This window comes from Haplochromis burtoni, unplaced genomic scaffold (assembly GCF_018398535.1).
Source record: "Haplochromis burtoni strain Fernald_Lab_line unplaced genomic scaffold, NCSU_Asbu1 Contig_452, whole genome shotgun sequence".
In the NCBI taxonomy this organism is placed as follows: domain Eukaryota; kingdom Metazoa; phylum Chordata; class Actinopteri; order Cichliformes; family Cichlidae; genus Haplochromis; species Haplochromis burtoni.
In genome coordinates, this window is record NW_024582813.1 from 391,347 (window position 1) to 407,420 (window position 16,074).

General features: G+C 41.1%; 1 protein-coding gene across 2 annotated transcripts in view; it reads right to left on the minus strand.

The window, feature by feature from the left end:
• grk4 (G protein-coupled receptor kinase 4) overlaps positions 1-11,300 on the minus strand; it is a 50,868-nt gene extending 39,568 nt beyond the window's left edge. For both annotated transcript variants that reach the window (XM_005946171.3, XM_005946172.3), the window contains exon 1: positions 10,964-11,300. In XM_005946171.3, the coding sequence (XP_005946233.1) occupies positions 10,964-11,015 (52 nt within the window). In that variant the 5' untranslated portion in view covers positions 11,016-11,300. The remainder of the gene's footprint in view (positions 1-10,963) is intronic.
• Positions 11,301-16,074: the final 4,774 nt, after the last annotated feature.

Below are 16,074 nucleotides of genomic sequence, written 5' to 3' on the forward strand. Positions count from 1 at the left end.
GCCAGCTTTTAGGGACTAGGAGCAGTCCTTTTTTTCTAGTAGGAATACAAAGACCTGGTTCTAGATTAATCTCGTTCATTAGGGCTGTTCGATATAACGATATATATCGGATGACGATATAAAAACGTCTATCGTTTAATTTTATCGTTTGTTTCGTGGTGTCGCAAAATAAACTGTTTACGGCAATATTTTTCCTTCGTTTTGATGGTCACTGTAGTGGCTATATTAATTTCTTAAAGTTCTCTCTTTCTCTTGTATTTAATATAACCACACTACAGACGAGCAAGCACATGCGTTGTCGTTAGCAACAACGACGATAAAACCATTGCAGCACGTGTCCGCTTATTTATTTTCCACATAAACATTTCACAATAAAGCTCAAGATCCTGTTGAGACTTTTCAAAATAAACTGAATCATGTGAAAGAGTATTCAGAGTGTTTACGGATGAGAAGCAAAAAAGAGCCGCCAGGTGCTAAAAAATAAACCTTAGACTCAAACGTTAGAACAGGCTTTTCCCCGCAGCACGCTGTGTAATAAATACTCACAAAGAAAACGGCGGCCGTTACAACTCGTCTAAAAATGTATAGTTTCATGCATCGGTTAAAACACTCGACTCCAGGTACGCAACGTGCAGCTGGAAACACTTCACGCAAATCGAGCTGCCCGAGATTCACAGAATTTACAAAAAATGTTGAATTTTTGTGATTTATATCGTTATCGGACGATAGATGTCTTATATCGGGATATGAGATTTTGGTCATATCGCACAGCCCTATCCATCATCAGTGGAAAGGGGACAATAAAAAAAATAAAAATAGCTAAATGTCTTTAGCCAATTCTCATCTCTAATCATTTCATATCTGCCTCTGGACTGTCTATTATACAAAAAGGATGCAAATACAAGGCAGTCTACCTTCCTGAAAACCTCCTCCCTTCAGACAGGCTTGCGTGTTTGCTTATGCCGCAGACAAATGGATGATCAACACTCTTATGACTATGTCTGAAGATCTCTGAATATCAAGATCCTATGTGTTTAAAAGTAAAATATGCAGACATGTGAAAATCTGTCAACAATCCTGGAATAGATAAAGTTTTTTTGTTTGGTATGTTTTCCCATGATTTGGTTAAGCGGAAGAAAATGGATGAATGGATGGATAGTTGTGGACTTTTTGTGGATAAATGTTTGAAGCTTGTGGTAAATTTATGCAAGTGGTTACCTGATTTTAAAACATGCAATACTGATATTTTATGCGCTCACAGTACTGTGACAGTCAACAAGGAGAATAGGGGCCAGTATTAATGTTTGATAAGTCTGTGCATTTCTAATTCTGAAAATCTTTTCTTTTAAAAATTTAAAAGTAGATGCATTTCTGCATGTTTTAATAATTAAAAAAAACATTAGTATTTATATGTGACAAAAAATTCTATCAGGGGAAGAGAGCAACCCATCTTCTTGTTTCACAGTCAGTGAATTTAAAATGATTAATGTTGGTTTTTCTCGATTACTATGTTACATCAGTACATCAGCCAGCCTAAGTGTGAGTGAGCAACATAGACAGTTTGATTATGAAAACAGAGAGGGAAATCCTCTGCCCCAAAGTTCACTAGACACCAGCTGGCCTGGCAGAGACATGTGACAGCTTCAGCACAAAATCTCACAGGAGGCCATGACGGTCAAACACCTGCAGAACGAACAGTGTGCAGAACGAACAGTGTGCAGAACGAACAGTGTGCACGCTCAGAACACTACAAAAACAACATCCTCATACATCTTCTTCTGCATCAAACTACTTTAAAAAATAAAATATGAAAGAGTTCAACTTTCTGACTTTGCTGTCTGTTGCTTGTTGATTTTCACCCTGAACAAACTGCCTGAATTTGTTTTACATGCAACATGCAACAGTAGTACACACATTACCAAAAAAAATTTTTATTTTCTTTTAACCGTGAGAAAACTTACACTGTTTAACTGGAACTGCTTGTTGATATATGAAGCTTTTAAAATCATGTGGCATCAGGTTGTTGAAGACAGGTATGCTGACGGACCTGTTGCGAGGCTCCAGGGCACACACACCACACACACACACACACACACACACACAAAGCTATGTTTCCTTGTTGCAGGAAAACTGAATACACAAAAGAGGCCATCGAAGAAAAATGTTGAAGCCAAATGTTGGATTGGCTGTTGCACACGCTGTGTGATGATGGCCAGTTGCAGGAAAAGTCTGCAAATATATTGAGCCAAAAACACTGCAAGATTGATGAATACAATCAAACTTGCACTGCAGAAAGTAAGAAATAGACAGAGATTTACTTCTCTCGTGTTGCCTTCTTATACTGTGAGTAGGAAATGTGAGTGTTTCAGCTAATGGGCTCTATACTGTAAAATTACACGAGACTCAAATTTCCAATGGAAAGAAAGAGAAGGAAACAGGAAAGAACTGACAAAAACACCAGATAGACAAAGATATTGAAAAGAAAAAAGATTTTAATAGCAAGCTTTTGAAGAATGTGTGTATGCGCGAGTGTGCTCATGCTTGTCAGAGCCGGCTGGGCCACCCCACCCTGTTTAAAGTCACTCTGACGTCAAAGCCATGTGTGCAGGCCCTTAATGCAGACAGGATGGAGCAAGTATTTATTTAACTTTGGTTCTCCCCTTCGAGAAAACGGGGCCCTCCATAAACACTGACTTCAGAGAAGTTTTGCTCATTCATAGCCGAGCTACAGCCAGCGCTGAGATCACCAAGCAAGATCTGCAAACGTCCGACGCATGTGCTGCAGTGACGAGACAAAAAAACCTAAGACGGACTGAGGAAGTCTGACATCAAAAACAAGACATGCAGCTTGAGGATATGCGAGAATGCACATTCCTTTCCTGAAAGAAAAAAAGTTATAGAAAGCGGGGTCATCCCGGTCGTACATCAGTAAGATGTAGCAACATGTCACCAGCTTTTCTGGTTTGAGTTAGACTGGCCACAGTTGCCTCACATCACTCCCCTCTCCATTTCCCCTTGTTTCCTGTCACTCGGTACTGTCACCCATCCAACCAAAGCAAAATGCCACAAAAAAGGCCAGAAAAACTGCTTTGGCAACAGCTGAATAGATGACCCAACATAACACTCAGCTTGTTTAAAGTAACTTTATGTAACCACGTCTTTCTTTTTGATAACAGCCAACAGTCTGTCATTTGTTAAAGGGGACACAAGTGCCATTTGTCCAAATGTGAATAGAGAAATTATATACGCACAAATATATATAAATAAATAAATACAAATTACAGCAGACAAAGTCACTAGCAGTGTTATTTATCTTCCTGAAGTGTATTTTAGTGTATTTTCTGAAGTTTCAAGTCTAACCGGTTAGACACGTATAAAACTGAGACTGCAGAAAAAATAAAAAGAGCACATGTGTACACTAAGTATCTTCATGGAGCTACTGTTTGCAGTTCTGTCTGAGGTGAGTTATGGCTGCTTTAATGAATGTACATTCATTGTCCTCTTTTGAGTCTGCTTTTTCTCCTACTCTGTGATCACTGGTGTGCTTGTAGCTCCCGTGCAAGACAAATTCAGTCCGGTGACATCCCTATATCACTGCCTTTACTTCTTTCATCTCTCTTTCATCTCAAGTGAAAGAAGAAGCCAGACTGGAGGTTGCACATTCGACTGTAGCAGTATCGTTTCAGCGCAGCTCCCCCTGCCCAGCCACATCCTAATTCCTGCAGCAGTTACAAATCCACACTTCAGATTTGCCTTTTATTAATACCAGTTCAAATAGAGTTCACTAGTTATTTCACAGAATGTGTAATAGTACAATTAGGCCTTACAAGTGAGACAAAAACAGTTTCTGCCTGGAAACAGGTGAGACAAAACAGAGACGCAAATCAGTCAGACGATTAGTGCATCGAGGATGCATCTAAATCCAAAACAGCTCTGCACTCCATGGACTCCACAAGATGTCTGAGGGCTTTAGGCACCAAGCAGCAGAAAGTTCAGTAAGGTACAAGGTGAAGCCTCCGTGGATCGAACCTGTTTTTCTAACAACTTCTAGAGATCAGTTGAGTCGAGATATGGCGAAACCTTTGTCATGTTTTTCAAAAACATTACATGTTTTCTTTAGTGAATCAGATTATATTATCCCACCATCGCCATGAAGGGTCATAGCAAACTAAAACTGCAATAAAAATGTTAAAAAACTGCAATAACATTTAGGCAGGAGGTACATCTCGAAGTAATAACCACATAGACCCCAAGTTTACTGGCCTTGATATGCCCCTTGTGTGGCTGGTGCCATTGACATCAGGAGGAGGGCAACTTTTTATCTCTGTGTGCCACAAATGATCATTTTAATACTCAGAAAAATACACTCTAACAAAAAAGCGTTATTTAAAAATAAGATGAAAAGTCTTATTTGCTCCGATATTGGGAACTAGAAAACAACAGTTCTAAAACACTTAAACGACAAAACACCATCACCGAGTATTTTCTCTGCTGTGATTCCCAGCTTCTTCAGATGTTACCGTGAACATAGAGCAGCGCTGCTGTCATCACAACTCGTTTTTATTTTGAATCACCATATGGCGGAAGACGCCCGGCCATCTGATGAACACATGTCACATGCTGACACTCGGAATAACAGCCACAAGGCCAGAAAATCCAACTCGTCTGTGACAGTCACAGCCTGACCGTGGCAGTAAGCAGCCCGTATTCACACAATATGATTCAGCCAGTTAGGCTACACACTTACGCAGAGTGACTTTTAATGAGTACGTGAAGGTTTACTTCTTTGAACTCTGACATAAAAAGCTGCGTGAAGGTCAAAGATGGGGGGTCACCATGTACTTTTGGCACAGAGAGAGGTAATAAGCCAAAAACATTGTTGAGTAAATTAACTACATTGCACATGAGAAACGTTTTTCTAACTTTCAAAACACTGATAATAATGTTTACCAGGATATTCTTACTCAGTACAATCACATCCTGAATATTCGGCGCTTCTTCTGATTTGAAGCCTGTCCAACAGCAGCAGCATAGGTGGAGGTTTGTATTGGACTGCCGCAGCCGTCTCCCAAAAACACGACTTAAATAGTAGGAAATGAAAGAGGGTCACACATAGTTTAGGCCCATTGTAATACGAGCATGCACACGCACATAGGCACAATGGAGCCTGGCCATGATAAATGAATGGTCTGTTGCTTTCCCAGTCACTCTCATACAGTGTGTGATTGGCTGGTGCAGCCCCTGATAAGGAAAATATTAGCTGTGAGTATCTGTGTTGCCTATTGAGAGCAAAGGCCCAGTGTTTGCGTAAGGTAATCCATCTGTATACTTGCACTGAAAGACACACATCAGCTGAGAGAGAGGAAAAGAGAAACATGTGAATATCAGCCAGCTCTGCTCTGCTCTACTCCTCACCTCGCTCACATGTTCTGATTCAGCCTCTTGCTGCCCTCCATATATAAACAGTTCTCTTCTCCCGTTATGCCTTCATTAATTCTTTATAACCAGACTTTCCTCCTCCTCCATATGGCCCTGAGAGAAAGAGTGGCTCGCGTGCAAAACTGCGAGGAACGCTGCAACATCACAGTAAATTCCAGTGACAACAAACGAAGAAGTCGGCAGTGCGTGGGGGGGGGGGGCAGCGGATCTCACATGAGGTAGGACAAGCAATTTCTCACATGAGCAAAATGACAAGCACGAGCACACACACACACACACACACAGAGCACAGCACTTTGCACATAAACAAGCTCCCGTGCTCATTCCAGCAGTGTGCTATGGTGTTTTGCAAGACCTTTTCTTCCTCATGTCTCTGTGCTTGAGGTATTCCATTAAACCGAGCCGAGGCGTGCTTGAAAACTGACCCTTGTTTTCACAGTGTCTTAGGGGAGAAGGGGGAGGGAAGGACAGTACGGGAACATGGTCAGACTAAACTTGAGCAAGATACCGACAGACTTCATGTGGGTTTAAGAGAACAAACTGAAAGGTTAATCATCTGGGAGTTATCTACAGCTGTCTCTTCGACGAAGGGTGGAATGGTTAATTTCATAGCCTGGCAGGGAAAACTGAAACACAGAAAAGAGGCCTTCCCAGAACGGGGCCCTTGAGCACAGGACACATAGAAGAGATTACACCTTGAAAATGAGCTTTAACAGGACAACACATCGAGTCATATTTGAAGGCAGGACTGACGTGAAATTTACCAAGGACAGAATCTAAAACTGCGACTTTATTAATGTTATAAAAAGAAAAATGTATAAAGCATGAAAAATCTTTAGGGGCATTTAATACACTTCCTACAACTTCTAAAAAACCTCTTTAGAGAAACAAAGCATAAGTCACCACAACACTCAGAATCCGCTCTTACACATAACCTACACATTGTTAAAAGCAGACTGACAGCTGGGTTGTCGTAGGAAGAATGCCCATTTAACATTTAATAGATGTTCATAAAGTGCTTCAAAAGTGCCTCTTCATGTTTACTCAGCTTGCCAAGAAGACATGTTAATGAACATCCCAGCAGCCACCCAGCTAAGCATCCCTGCTAGAGGTATGCAGCAGAGCCGAGTACGCAACACAGTGCATCTCGTTCTCCGCACAGCCCATTTGTGGGTGTAATAACTGTAAAATGAGTCCCACATCAAGGGACAGTCACAAAGCAATGTGTTTTATGAGCCTCAGCTGGAGGAAACACCCCAGAGTGATGACAACGAGTGTTAGCCCAGCTACAACCACAAAACTAATAAAGCTACGCTGGCTAACGTCACAGAAAAACCCTCACAAGTGGTCTGAGAGGAGTGACGGGATTCAAGTTTGAATGGTGGTAAGGAGAGGGCAGCGCACGCACAGAGGTTAGTGACACCAACACCAACGCAGCCATATCTGCTTATACCTGTATTGTTCTATTGCAAAAGAAATTTGAGAGAAAAAAAAAAAATCAAAGCTCATGTGAGCGCTGGACAATCCACATTCCTTCCATTTTAGGTCTGTGATTACATTTAATTCCAGAAAGTCCGAGATTGAAATACCACGTAGGTTCAGTCTCTTTAGCGTAACTCTTGGTGATTACATGTCGAGGTCTCCAGTGGAGTTATCTAACCCTTTACCATAGTCTTCTGTAGATAATTCACATTACTACTTAGCAATTATACTGCGTTTGCGTCCCAGGAGATGAATGTAAAGTTGGTGACAGCTGAAACAAATTAAGATTTCTGCTTTAACAGGATACAAGAGCATATTTCCATTTATCAAATGCATAATACTTATATTGCAGGACAGTCAGATCAGTGCATTTCCAGTCTCTCAATATTTAAGAATAGTTGCTGATGTTTTTTATTGTTTTGTGATTTTTTTTTTAAAAGCTACATCTGATTTCTGTGACAGCATCGCAGATCGGCTGTTCTACAGAAACAAACAGAAAACATCCATCAAATGACATGAAACAAAACAAACTAAATATCATTCAGTCAAAGACAAAATGTTCTGATTGAAGTGATAAATATTATTTTTTCCTCTTTGCCCCCATCATGTCATCACCAATCCTCTTACAGCAACTATATTTATAACACACAGCTGAATACAACAAGTCAATGCAGGCTCTCAAAGAGCACTCTGGGAAACGCAGTTCAATAAAAACAAAGGCAACTAATTTCTAATACCAGCACCAAAGACTCGCCAACAGTAACACACTGTGTTAGCAGTTTCAAGTCAAGCTTCACCAAAAGGCCCGAGAGCTAGCTGAAAAAAAAAAGTACTACAACACCCATGATCCTCAGCAGTTTAAACTTGTAAAGTGCAGCTTTATTACATATGGTATTACCATTTAAGGCATTTTGTTTTGTTCTAAGATATAAATTAAGCCTGAGATGTTAAAGTGCTGTCGTCTGTCAGCATTACTGGATACATGTCTAGATTTTTCTAGGAACCTTTTCCGTTTTTAACTGTTTACAACACCACTGCTAATATTAAGCTTCAGCATTAGTTTATTTTTCCAGGTGTACAAAGGGAAGACGTGTCTCATAAAGTTTCTGGCTTCCTTCATAATCTCCTAATTAAGACACAGCTGTACTGCTTGCTTAAAAGCAATATACCAGTGTGTGCCTAAACATCTTTCCCATTTCACATAAACCACTGTTATATTGAAACTGATCACCAAAAGGTCTCTGCAATGCAGCCATTAAAAACACTCTGACATATAAGTGCAATGGGAGGAGAACTTTTTACAGCAGAAGAGTAAACATAATTTTTCCTCAGCACTCTTCACGCCACCATCTGCTCCTCTGTGATAGGGTGCTCTGCCAACTCAGGTGCCTGCAAAGTATTGTAAACAGTGGAGTCTGCAAGACAAACTATGATAACAGTTTTTTGGGTTTTTTTTTTAATGATCTCAAGTGCCCGTGTTTAAATGTCATGTATTAAATATTTTCTGTGAACATGAACCACCAAAACCACACATCAAATATGTAGTGGTCAGGTTTGTTTATTTACAGCTAAATATTGAACATGGTTGCTTAACACAATGATTAATACACTTCATCGCGGGATGCTTAATGAAACTGCTGCGTTAGGAGGAACTCTTGATTTTTCGGTTGAAGTCGTTTTCTTCTTGGTCTTCCCGCAAACGTCTTCAAACTTCGGGACTTTCTGTTTAACTTCTCGTCACAGTTTAAGACCGCCGCCCCATCAATTAAATACCGTTATTGTTACGCTTTTCCTTTTACATTTTATAACAAATGCATGTGTGAAATTCGCATAGGCAGGGGTGTGGAGCATCAGGAGCAGTGTCATCTCAAACCACTTCCTTTGACGCATGTCATTTCAACTGTGCCAGACTGAACACACCCTATTATAACACTTCTCACTGTGGCGACCCAGTTTCACATGCACAGGTGTATAAAGAATGACTGTATAAAGTGACACTCAACAGTTTTCTGGACACCAACAAATGTGTAGAGGTAATTCAGAGAAGACGAAAACTGTCAACAGAACCCGAGTTGGTTTGCACAGCTTAAGACTAATAATCTGTAATTTTCTCTCTCCACAGTGAGGTCAGAGAGCTACAGAGCAAGTGATTTAATGTCTTGCTGAAGGACACATCAGCAGGGTCACGCAAACGCTGTTATGTACAGTATGGCATGAAGGTAACCAAAGAGAGACTCTTGGATAGAAGGCCACTGAAATGTGATGCATAGAAGCTGCTTTCTGTCTGGATTTGTGTGCTTTTAAAGGTGCTGTTCGCTCTGCAACTAGTTACTCTGCCATTGTGAAAGACTTTGCCAGCTGAGAACACCCACCTATGGAAAGATGATTTAACATCCAACTAGTCTCCAGTGAACCTTCCAGACATAAACTGAGGGGCTGTTAGCTGTTTTAGGCTTAATGATAATTAAGACAATGAATGGTGAATAGCATAGCAGGGAGAAATATAAAAACGCAACTCTAACTATAAGGAGGATGCTTGTGGTGCTGGTGATTTCACTTTCCACCCTTTCCAACCAAATAAAAACAGTGTAAAGGTGTAATAAGCTAGAGCTTTGTATTTTCGCTCAATAAACTGATGTGATCAACTGCCTGTTAAATGACTATCCGATTAATCAATAAATCTTTCCGTTTCCAATGCTTTAATTATGTATAACATTGTGAAATTGTTGACAGATGTGCTCTTCCCACTATCTTTGTGCTCCGAGGGCCTCCGAGGGGGGTGATAAGAGAAGGTGAACTCCGGCAGGTATTGAGCCTGTAGATCCGACTCTTGTGCAGTAATGTCGGGACATTCGTGGGAAGCCTTTGCCGAGCACCATTTAAAGGCAGCGAAAGGAGAGCCTGGTGCTTTGTCTCGTACGGAGCAACTGCTGCTATGAAATGGATTCACAGCTGCCGTGAACAATCCATTTCACGGCAGTGTTGGCGTTCAGTCTCCAACTGAAACGCATTCTGAATATAATGTAAACCATAAGCAGGGAAGGCCTCTGCACACCGAGGCGCGACCCCCACTCCAGCCTTTCGGGCTTGTGAGTGAATTTGCTTTCGAGAAAAATGCATCAGCTTGCATAATATCATCTGAAATCACAAAGCCTCCTGCTCGATTTTGTTTGGAAGGGGAAGAAAGAGAGAAAAAACACGAGTGGAAATCGTTGAGCAGTAATTACACTTCTTCTCTCCCCCCGCCCCTCCTCTGGCTGCTGATACAGTGTTGCACACCCACCCAGCGCCCACTCACTGGCTACAAAAGTGGCCTCGCTGCTCTGCCATCTCATGGAAAACAGATGGATACTCTCCTCTTTTCCACCTCCAGGTGAGCTGCCTCTGTGGGATCCCCGGCCCACTGAGCAGTGTGCACGATCGAGGCTGTGGAGCCTGGGCCGCCGGGGCTACCTTCTAGTCTCCAGAAACCCCTCACTATCAAACAACCCCCTTCCCGTCTAATCAACAGCCAATGCAGCCGCATACTTCTGCGTCAAAACACCACATGCTGACTTTACCTGCCTAATTAGGCTTTAAACACACCGAAACCTACAATGACAGGTAAGAAGGCACCGGCGCAAAGAGCCCCGCTGCGCAGCCAAATTTCGCTCCACAGTCAATAACGTGGATATCATTAAATGTCTGTTATGTCATCGTAAATATCCACCAAACCACTGCCGCCTGTGTGAAAAAATTCGCTCGACAGCCTTCAATTTAACGCAGCCATCTAAGCACGATGCTGCAAACACTCCCTGCCTTGTTCATCTCCAGCCTTCGGGGCCTTACGTTAAGGTGCCCCGGTGAATCTGCGTGCAGTTCTTGTGCGAGCAGCAGATTTCGGCAGAACATGTTTGGGTTCTGCCCGGAGACAAAGCACTGCGCAGGGATGCGAGACAGAGAAGGCATAAATCCCGAGAAGGACAGGCGGAAAGCTACGGCCAAGTCGCCGAAGAGGGGGAGAAAAGACGATTCATTCTTGAAGCCATTAAGCTGAACTTACCTTCCCGTGCCTTCAGGAGAACCGTGTTGGCCACGATATTTTCAATCTCCATTGTCAGAATGTGAATCCCGAGCAGTCGCGATACATTTCACTCAGAGGAAAAAAGACGGTTTTTCTGATCAAACGTGCCGACGACGGTGAGGCTGCTGCACGCGCGCAAGGCGGACTCTGCGCTGGCGCATAGTAGGACTTTTAATAGTGGTCGTCGTTCCTCTCCATTGCAAGATGTGTTATCAAACCCTACCTACACAGCTATACGGTTACGACGGGGCTTGTTAGCATTCACAGCCTCCCTCCCGTCCCTCTCCGCCTGCTTTCCTTCCTGTTTCAGCTCCCTCCTCCTCCTTTTCTTCCTCCTCCTCCTCCTCCTCCTCGCCCCTTCTCTGCACAACGAACCAGCAAGAGCAGGAGGGATCAATTTACAAGCGGCACAACTACACACACATCCACACACAAGTGCATTCATGTATACATGCATGCATGTCCAAGACTTAACCTCCTGAAACCGCCTATGGTTATGTCATTTATTTGGGATTAAAACGTGTTTATGTGTGAGGTTTTTCCAAGTTTCTCCCGGGAAGAAAAACATAACGTGATACATTCAGAGCTTACTGGAAAGATCTAGGAAACGAGACCCCCCATCATCTTTTTTTTTTTTTAATGAATCCAAAAAGCCTTTCTAAACATGAATGACTGTGTTAATTGGTAAAGTTTCCCTCGCCAGAATTTCCTGCTCAGCTGTTGCATGAGCCGATGCTTGCTCAGGAAACACGAATGTCACAGAGGCCTAAAGTTGTGTGAACAATGGTGTCGGGGTTTAAGCTGCTGCAAGTCGAAGCCTGACGTACAGCGATAACAAGTTGGTTTTCCGCCTATCATGTCCCAGAAACCAACTGGGACTGTAATCTGACTCATTGATCTAGTAAACCCTTAGGGGGTGGGGGTATGCAAAAAGCACTCCGCCTCCTGAGATAATGTCGAAGAGGTAACACTTTATCAACTTTTGTTTAAAAATGTTTGGAGTTTTGTGACTGGTTTTGCTTCTGTGCATGAGAATGAGCAACTACTACAACAACACAAAGAAATCTCTTTCGGTTTATGTTTTGCTACGAGGGTCATGCAAGAGCGCCCAGGGGTAGGCTGTGGAGAATCAAAGAGTTCAAAGGTCACTGATTCTCACAGGCTTTTGTTAGGCTTTTGTTCAAGATACAGAATCGATCAAACGTGTTCTGCCTGGACTGGATACGCGGTGTGAAAGCAGGAAGACCGAAAGTAAATGTCAGAATAAATGTATTTGTTAATAAGGATATGTGTTGTGTTGCATAAACAATAACTGCCAGCTTCCTCGTCCAGACCAACACAAATCATACTTGACAAACAGTGGCTCGGGTGGTGCGCATAGATTCAATGCCTCCACCTTGTGGTGATAACACAGAAATACAAAACATGCATTACGTCATACAGAGTTGCATCGTTACAGTTTAAGTAGTATTTTGAGAAAAATAAGCTTTTATTTAGACAGATAAACGTATCATGTGTGAGTCTGACATGCAGCTTTTGCATATTTACTTATTTATTGTATGTAAAGTATTTAAAATAAGTAATTTGGCTAATTTTAAGTCATTTAAATTAACATAATCACCATGTTGTAACAGAAACCTGGTTACTCGGATTGTTAATCAACCATAGACAAAGAGTTTTAATTCATTTGAAAACCTGAAGTTTAGCCTTGGCCACACTAGCTGGAAAACTCAAAAAACAGTTTTATTTGTTGTTATCTATTGTCCACCGGGGCCTTACTCAGACTTTTGAATCTGGTTTAGTGCTCAGCTCAGATAAAAATAATTATTGTGGGTGATTTTAACATCCATGTAACTACTAAAGCTCATCAGGTCATATAATCTATTATTAGACTCAATTGGCTTTATTCAAAATGTAAAAGAACCCACCCACCACTTTAATCACACTCTAGATCAGGGCTGCCCAATCCCAGTCCTCGAGAGCTACTATCCTGCAGCTTTTAGATGCATCCCTACTCCAACACAGCTGAATCAAATGGTTTGATTACCTCTTCAGCATGCCATCATGTTTGGCAAAGGCCTGATAACAAGCCATTCATTTGATTCGGGTGTGTGGGAACAAGGATGCACCTAAAAGCTGCAGGACGGTAGCTCTCGAGGACCGGGATTGGGCACCCCTGCTCTAGATCTTGTTTGAAAATGTTACAAAATCTTGTGACAATCTCACAGATTAATTGTGTGCTGCTTGTTTTAACAGATTGTGATGTTTTCTTGAGGTTAACGATTCAAACAGATAATGGGTGGGATGAGATAAACTTTCCAGGTAACTGCCCAGGTAATGAGAGGTAAGGATGTCTTCCAGGGTAGGTAGCTATTGGATTGTAAAATGGTAAATGGCCTGTATTTATATAGCGCTTTACTAGTCCCTAAGGACCCCAAAGCGCTTTACATATCCAGTCATCCACCCATTCACACACACATTCACACATTGTGATGTTTTGTGAGCTTTTATGACTCTCTGCAGAGCGTTTCTGTGTCCCTCAGTACCTCCTCTTTGTATGCACAATCATTGTTTTTCAGAATTCTGAGAAAAGTCTGAACTTTTGTCTTTACTTGCCTTGGAAAAAAAAACTTATTTACCACAGATCATAACTGTGATTGCAAACGTTGCCAGACAAAACTAGTTAAAAAAAAAAAAGGTTGTGAAAGCAGCCTTCAATTCTAGGTAATTCCATTCAATTTAACAGCCATACTCATTTAAATATATTTAAATAAAGTTAGTATATAATTTATAAATATTTATAAATATTACAACCATTAAGCACTGTGATCACTGCTGTATCAAAAGAAAATGCCATCTATAATTATCAATATTAAGTCAACATTAATTAACCAAACACAAAAATGTTCTAGTAAACAAATTTGTTAATTCATGGCAGAATCTTCTTGCTCTGAGGTGAGACTACTAACCACTGCAACGCCATGTCTCCCTATTACAGATCTATGTAAACGCCCCCTCTAGCAAGGCACCTTTTCACCTCTGTAGACCTCTGTTCTTAATGTGCACTACATACTCCCACTTTACTGTTTCACTGCTTTGAGATTCCCACAATATCCTTCAAAGTTCAGCAGGTGTCATATAGGGTATTTTGACTACAAATGTAAAAATAGGTCAAATCTTCCCTTAAGGCAACTTTCTTCTACTTGGCTGCGACTAACCAACCTTAGAAAGTTTTGAACAGCAGGTGGGTGTGGCTACTGTGCTCACAGTGTGAGATTAATTATTTATGCTCTCACTAACATCATTAAGATCCAACACCATGATTCTTTTGCTGACACGGGACATTCAGAGCAGCCTGGAGTCTGAGCCCTTTGCTCAGAGGGATTATACAGACAGTAACCTCATTAATTGAAACTTAAAATGTGAAATGAATATCCACCATTGTAACAGTATATATAAAGAACTTGTACTTTTTTAGAATAATTTCTTTTATTCCTTGTTTTATACTCCACCACAATTTAGAGTAAAATATTGTAAAATTCAGTTTAAACTAATGAATTACTGCCTATGCAAGGTATCTTAGAGCGAGAGGCAGGGTACACCCTGGACAGGTCACCAGTCTGTTGCAGGGCTGACACTTAGAAGAGGACAACCATTCGCACCTATGGACAATTTAAAATTTCCAGTTAACCTATTCCCACTAACTGCATGTCTCTGGGAGGAAGCCAGAGTACCCAGGGAGAACCCGCGCAAACATGCAAAATCCATACAGGAAGACCCTGGCCTGATGGTAGAATTGAACTCAGAAACTTCTTGCTGTGAGCCAACAGTGCTAACCACCGTGCCAACAATTCATTTTCATTTTTTCCCACCCATTTTATTTTAATGCAAGCCACACTGACGATGCCAGATGGTGCAGTTGGCATTAACAACTGTATGAAGATGAGGTGATGATTTTGAATCAAAGTTCTACACAGTCTCAAAACATCTGAAAACTCAACATTTGCAAGACTGACAGTCATAAAAATAAGTGAATGAATTTAATAAAGTTGTATTTCCTGTTTTACCTGTATTACCTGTTCATGGTGAGAGATTCATTAGATTAGGGCCATTTGCAGTTTTGGAGAAGTGGTCAAACCAGGCTTTTCTCACTGTATGATAGAGGTTACGCACATATCCACTGCATGTAGATGGGGATTACAGTTAAAAAAGAATTTGCATCTTGGTCCTGTTTTGGACCACAGAGAGCTAATCCTGAAGTGTTTTTTTTTCCAAGTCAAGAAAACTTAAGCGAATGGTTTGTAGAATAAATGGCGGCACTAGTGGATCTTTTTTTCCCCCTGTCTTTACTGGCCTGGTGTGTTCATGCATGCAAGGAATTTAGTGAGTGTGTAGACACAAACATGGCAATAAAGTTGAGAAAAGATGGAAGCAACCAAATTATTAATATTATAAGATTATGACACTTAGAAATATAGTCTTTAGTCTATGTCTACTAGCGGCTTGATTTTTAAGCATATAGGACAAAAAGTTTCTGTATACAGACAGTGCAAAGATCTGAATGTCAAGGTAGCTTAAATAGCACAAACCAGTTTCCCCCTCAACCCCAACCCCCCCTTTAAATTATTGTGTGGTGTAAATAAGTTTTACTATGTGCTTAAGATATTCACCTTCAATTAACATTCTATTTAAAATAAATAATTAAGGTCAGTCTGAGATTTGAGAAAACAAGTGCAGGTTGAATTTTCTCAGTTTTTCCACATTCAGCCAATTTAATTACAAAGACACATTACTGTATTAAATCAGAGAAACCTGTCAGCAGGTTCATTGGACGTTGGTGTAGGATAACTGGCCATGCTGTGATGTTTATTAATGAGAAAGCTGTAAAACTGACGAGTCAGGCATAGGGCTTGGATTAAATTGCACCTGCAACACAAAGCTCTCTATGGAAAAATACAGTGAAAGCGTAAAATGCACATGTGGCTTCTTTGCAACTTTTGCAGTGTGCAAACCCATCCTGTGGGCTAAATTGAACTCTTTTGAGGGCAAGCTGTATTAGATGTGGCTTAAACATTAAATAGGTTGTAGGT